At 45.3% G+C, this 6,042-nt stretch overlaps 1 protein-coding gene and 1 long non-coding RNA gene across 2 annotated transcripts; both read right to left on the bottom strand.

Moving 5' to 3' along the window:
* Positions 1 to 1,204: 1,204 nt before the first annotated feature.
* Positions 1,205 to 4,681, bottom strand: LOC136006931 (olfactory receptor 5AS1-like). The gene is made up of 2 exons (XM_065664947.1): positions 4,103 to 4,681; positions 1,205 to 3,116 (listed from the first exon to the last, which is right to left on the bottom strand). Exon 2 carries the CDS (start codon positions 3,076 to 3,078, stop codon positions 2,140 to 2,142), a length of 939 nt encoding a protein of 312 aa, XP_065521019.1. The 5' UTR covers positions 3,079 to 3,116; positions 4,103 to 4,681; the 3' UTR covers positions 1,205 to 2,139.
* A 3-nt stretch (positions 4,682 to 4,684) lies between these two features.
* On the bottom strand, positions 4,685 to 5,747 carry LOC136006932 (uncharacterized). The gene is made up of 3 exons (XR_010609344.1): positions 5,646 to 5,747; positions 5,301 to 5,429; positions 4,685 to 4,945 (listed from the first exon to the last, which is right to left on the bottom strand). It is a non-coding gene; the product is annotated as an uncharacterized LOC136006932 (long non-coding RNA).
* Between the last annotated feature and the right edge of the window lie 295 nt (positions 5,748 to 6,042).

The raw sequence follows: 6,042 nt of genomic DNA, 5'->3' as shown, positions 1-6,042 counted from the left end.
GAGTGTCCCAAGCTTTTGTCTTCTCCCACTTCACCAAGGTAGCTTGGAACTCGCTTGGGGCTGTAACACTTAAGGACACAAGGAAAAAATCACAACCAGAAGAATGAAGGAAACAAACCACTGAAAACAATGCACAAAGAAAACAAGGAGGAGCATCTTGCATTTGTTGATCTTTCCTAAGGTTCACTGACTGCAGAGTTTCCTGCATGTAGGCTAAGAAATAACATCGCTTTGGTAAATTATCTTAGTCACTCCGTGAAGGGCCTCTGTTCTCAGCTTGTACCTCAAATATATACCACATGAGTCAACTTTGCATGTCCCAGGCATGTATGTATGTGCAGTTTGGGGCTAAGAGTCACCAGGATATTTAAGGAAGTTGCTAAGTATGTACAGTATTTGTTTATACAAGTTTGCCGATGACACCAATCTGTGTGGTTCGGTTGATATGCTGGAGGGAAGGAATGACATCCAGAGGGACCTTGACACGCTTGTGAGGTGGGCTGATGCCAACCTTATGAAGTTCAACCATGACAAGTGCAAGGTCCTGTACCTGGGTCGGAGCAATCCCAGGCACAGCTACAGGTTGGGCAGAGAAGAGATTCAGAGCGGCCCTGCAGAGAAGGACTTGGGGGTGCTGGTCGATGAGAAAATGGACATGAGCCGGCTTCAGTGTGCGCTCGCAGCCCAGAAAGCCAACCGTATCCTGGGCTGCATCAAAAGGAGCGTGACCAGCAGGTCGAAGGAGGTGATCCTGCCCCTCTGCTCTGCTCTTGTGAGACCTCACCTGGAGCATTGTGTGCAGTTCTGGTGTCCTCAACATAAAAAGGACATGGAACTGCTGGAACAAGTCCAGAGGAGGCCACGAGGATGATCAGGGGCTGGAGCACCTCCCGTGTGAAGACAGGCTGAGGAAGTTGGGGCTGTTCAGCCTGGAGTAGAGAAGCTGCATGGAGACCTCATAGCAGGCTTCTAGTATCTGAAGGGAGCCTGTAGGGATGCTGGAGAAGGACTCTTCGTTAGGGACTGTAGTGATAGGACAAGGGGTAACGGGTTAAAACTTAAACAGGGGAAGTTTAGATTGGATATAAGGAAGAAGTTCTTTACTGTAAGGGTGCTGACGGGCTGACACAGGGTACCCAAGGAAGTTGTGAATGCTCTATCCCTGGCGGTGTCCAAGGCCAGGTTGGACAGAGCCTTTGGCGACATGGTTTAGTGTGAGGTGTCCCTGCCCATGGCAGAAGGGTTGGAACTCGATGATCTTATGGTCTTTTCCAACCCAAACCATTCTATGGTTCCATGACTCTGTACGGTATCCAGACACCAATGTACTACAATAGCGTGTATGTGCTTTGCAACACTGTGACGCTGCTGATACCATACCCATCAACAAGCATTTTGTAACACAATTAAGCAGGAATAACCAATTAAGCTATGAGAGAGGAAATGAAGGCTTGTGGTATAAAGGCAGAAACAGGTTATGGGAAAACATTCACAAGTAGTAAAGTCTTTAAGGTAAAACACAGGATGAGAAGCATGAAAGGTGTCTGATGAGAGCAGAATAAGCAGGAAGGATGCGTGGTGAAACATGAACAAGCCTGGTCCTAAAATGCAATAAATTGTGAGCAGATGAGATTCCTCTCTGTATGAAGGGTATGGCAAAGCTGGCTGCTAGATAAGGACGGTCTTTTCCACTGTACAAAAGGCTTTCATTTCCAAGTTTAATACGTACGATCGCACCTGTCCGCAGGAGTTTTCTAAATTGGACTTTTCTTTAAAGCGTCTTGGTTGTTGTCTCAATAAGCATAAGCTGAAAAAATGGAATTTTCTTCTGCATTTGGGATAGAGGAGACGGGTTGAGAGATTTGGGGTTTTTCAGCCTGGAGAAGGGAAAGCTCTGGGGAGAACTTGGAGCAGAGGAGAAAGAGATCCTTCTGTGATGGGAGCTGTCTGACTTTGCCTTCGGTTTTGTGATACTGGGAATCACCTTGTAAGTTGACTGTTTCTTTCCCAGCAATTACCAAATGAACCTGGGAAGCTAGATCAGATGCAGGTATTCCTAACAAGTCACCTACATTTAGTCAGGCAGTTCCCATCATTTGTGTTGCATCAGAAACACACTATCTTGTTCTTCTAAGAAAATCACTGTGAAAACACTCTTCTCCCTACTGTTCTCCTTAGAGCATCCTTCACCTCTTTGTTCCTGAAGCTATAAATGAGGGGGTTCAGCATGGGAAAAACAAGGGTATAAAACGCAGAGATCACTTTGTCTGTGTTCATCGAGTGGCTGGAGCTGGGCTGTAAGTATGTGAAGAGGAGGGAGCCATAGAATAACCCAACAGCCATCAGGTGGGAGGTGCAGGTGTAGAAGGCTTTGTGCCTGTTGTCTGCCACATGGATCCGGAGGATGGTGCTGAGGATGCAGGTGTAGGAGACAGCGATGGCCAGGAAGGTGCTGGTTTGTATAAAGCCACAGAGAGTGAGGAGCAGAACCTCGCTGATGTATGTGTTGGAGCAGGAGAGCTCCAGCAGCGGGGGAATATCACAGAAGAAATGGTTGATGACATTGGAGCCGCAGAATGACAACGCGAAGGTGAAAGACGTGTGCACCAGCGAAGTCAGACCCCCGCTGAGATAAACCCCAGCTACCAGGGTGGTGCAGACCCTGCGGGACATGACAACAGTGTAGACAAGAGGGTGACATACAGCCACGTAGCGGTCATAGGCCATCGCAGCCAAAAGGAGGCACTCGGCATCAGCAAAGGCAGCGAAGAAAAACATCTGTGTTGCACAGCCAGTGAAAGAAATGGCCTTCTGCTGTGCTAACAGACTCACCAGCATCTTGGGAGCAATGGCAGATGAACAGATAAGGTCTAAGAAAGATAAATTGCTTAGGAAATAGTACATGGGGGTATGAAGGCAGGCACTGAGCTGGAGAAGCATGATGAGGCCAGCATTCCCCACCAAAGTGGTGATGTAGATGAGTAGGAAGAGCCCAAACAAAGGTATCTCCACCTCCAGACGGTCGGTGAAACCCAAGAGAATGAACTCTGTCAGTGTGGTGCAGTTTTCTTCAGGCATCTCATGACCCTGTGTTTGGCTTTGTCAGGGGATCAGTCCTAGTGGGTAGAGCAATGCACAAACAGATTGTATCTTTCAGAAGACAGAAATGTAGGCACCTCAACAAGTATCAGATGGGGAAACCAATGACTTAGATGACGCCCACTGAGAAGAAACTTTAGGAGGACATTCAAAGAGAGCTTTACACACTTTATATCTTAAATTCCCTTCTGTTTATTCCTTTCATATATATATGGATAAGGTGCTGGGACATAGAACTGTGGAATGGTTTGGGTTGGAAGGGACCTTAAAGCTCACCCAGGTCCAAGCCCTGCCATGGGCAGGGACACCTTCCACTAGAGCAGCTTGCTCCAAGCCCCTGTGTCCAGCCTGGCCTTGAACACTGCCAGGGATGGGGCAGCCACAGCTTCTCTGGGCACCCTGTGCCAGCGCCTCAGCACCCTCCCAGGGAAGAGCTTCTGCCTAAGAGCTCAGCTCAGTCTCCCCTTGGGCAGGTTAAAGCTGTTCCCCTTGGCCTGTCCCTACAGGCCCTTGTCCAAAGCCCCTCTCCAGGTTTCCTGCAGCCCCTTCAGGCACTGGAGCTGCTCTAAGGTCTCCCCTTCAGGAGCCTTCTCTTGTCCAGGCTGCCCCAGCCCAGCTCTCTCAGCCTGGCTCCAGAGCAGAGCTGCTCCAGCCCTCACAGCATCTCCGTGGCCTCCTCTGGACTTGCTCCAACAGCTTCACATCCCTCTTGTTTTGTTGCCTCCACAGTTGGACACAGGACTGCAGGGGGGTCTCATGAGAGACATCTGGTCTAGGTCATGCTTGTCTAGCAAGGTTGGACCAGATGATCCTTGAGTTCCCTTCCAATCTGGTATTCTACAATTCTATGACATAAGACCTCAGATGGGATTTTATTTAAGAGCTAGAGCATAGTGCAGGTATAGAAGAAACTTTGAAAGATACATCACCTGATGTAAAACATCAAGTATAACATTTTGCATACTATAAGGTATATATTTGAGTGTAGCTGCAACACATTTACCTGTGTGACCAGTAGAGCAAGGAGTTCTGGCACAGTTAATAACGATCTTTGAGGTAGCAGTGAAATGGAGCACTGGGAAAAATGGATTGAAATGCTGGAACATAAACAGATTTATTACTTTATTTAGACGAAAAGACGACAATTATTTTGGAGCACAAATCATTGAGTCTAAAATTAATTATTTCCTCTCACTCTGAGACTTCTTACAAGCATTTTGTGGGTTCATTTTCCTGAGGCTGATCAATCCTTAAGCAACCGATGAAAAGAAAGCCATGAGTATTGTTTTTAAGCATCTGAGCACAAATATACTGTTAGATTTTCCAAGCATTATTCCCCACTTTACTTTTTGTCTGAAACCAAGTGAATTTGATTCAGTCCCCTACAAAATGAATTTCTGGTCTTAATTTTACCTTTCCAGAAGTTCATCATTTAACTTAACTTTGCCAAAGTTAAGACACTTCTCTGGTGATGGCAGTATAAGTTCGAGGCAGGGCAGATCTTTCTTGCTCACCTTTACATTTCCAGGAAATACAAGGACTGCAGAAGGACATTTAATAACGGAACTGCTAGCAGGTCCTGTAAATATCAGTGCTAAGTGGATAAAAGCACAGCCAAACCAGAAATGTCTATGTTCCTTAATAACGTGTAATAATCTAAGCTGACTCGTTCAGGATAGGATATTGAATGGTTACAGTAGAGCCTGGGGGTTCAGAAAGGAGGGTTGCACTGATCTCACCTGTATTTGGCTTTGTAAAGCTTGGTCTAGATGCAACATCTTCAGTTCCATCTATAATCGCTGCAGAGGGGTAGGTGGGATGCATCGTATCCTGGCTATGGGCGCATCTGTTGATGAGAAAGGACGCCTGCATGACCAATATCAATTCACTGCCAAAAGTTTTGATGGTTAGTGAGATGAATCGCATTTTAGACAGTTTTCTTTGATCTTTTTTCAAGGTCCTTCATTCTTGATGCATCCTAGAATCTGAATCACTTTATGGGTATGACCTTTTACTCCAGATGATGTCCGGGGTGACTCAGGTACCGTGATTCCTAGACTAAGATGACAAGCTCTGCCGAAATTCAATTGCGTTTTAGTTTTGGTTGAGACCAGTTAAACAGTGACCTTGTAACATTACCACTTATTTTAACATTATCACAGGTAATTTGAGAGATTTCTAGTGAAAGTAAGAAAAAGAACCTTTCTGCCCCAAAAAATACTCCATAGTTATGCACATGTGGCTCTTTCCTCCTATTTCCAGCTGTGGTTCATGTTTGGAAACTGAGGCAGAGAAAGCCTAGAAGCTGCTGAGTGGTCTTTGATGAGGACCTGCAAGAGGCAGCAGATCAAAATTTAGGTGTAAAAATTAAAGATAAACCAAATTCCCCCCTTTTTAAAGATATATTCATATTTATTGCTTTCTTTTGTTATCTCATGATGCCACAAAACTTTTCTGAATCCGAAATTCATCCAAAGCAACTGACTTAGAACAATTCCTACACAACTCCCTGAATGGAAGGAAATTTTATGCATTAGGAAACTTACCTACTAGGGAAATATTTGGTTTATTTTCCTGGATGAAGGAAATGTTTCTTTTGAGGAATGTCACAGATTTTATATCTTCCTTTTGGACACGGGAGACCGCGATGTTCTCTAGGGAAGAGCAGAGCAAACAATTAAAGTGCTGCCGGTGTTTGTCTCAGTGTCGAAATACTCCAGTGGAACGATGTGCTGTAAAGGTGTTGTACACACTCTTGGAAATGCTTCTAGTATTTCTTTTGACTGGAATCCCATACAGAGTATTGGTTTTAAGCTTCAAAACAGCTTTGAAATGAGAATGGACATCTTGGCAAATGGAGTCCAAGACCGTGAAGTCAAGTCGTTGTGACCTTGAAGCAACAGCTTTCAGGGAAAAAGACTTCCAAATGCACCTCAAAATGAT

Source organism: Lathamus discolor, unplaced genomic scaffold (assembly GCF_037157495.1).
Source record: "Lathamus discolor isolate bLatDis1 unplaced genomic scaffold, bLatDis1.hap1 Scaffold_80, whole genome shotgun sequence".
In the NCBI taxonomy this organism is placed as follows: Eukaryota; Metazoa; Chordata; class Aves; order Psittaciformes; family Psittacidae; genus Lathamus; species Lathamus discolor.
Note: the sequence above shows the minus strand (reverse complement) of the source record. Positions and strands in the feature narration are given on the sequence as shown.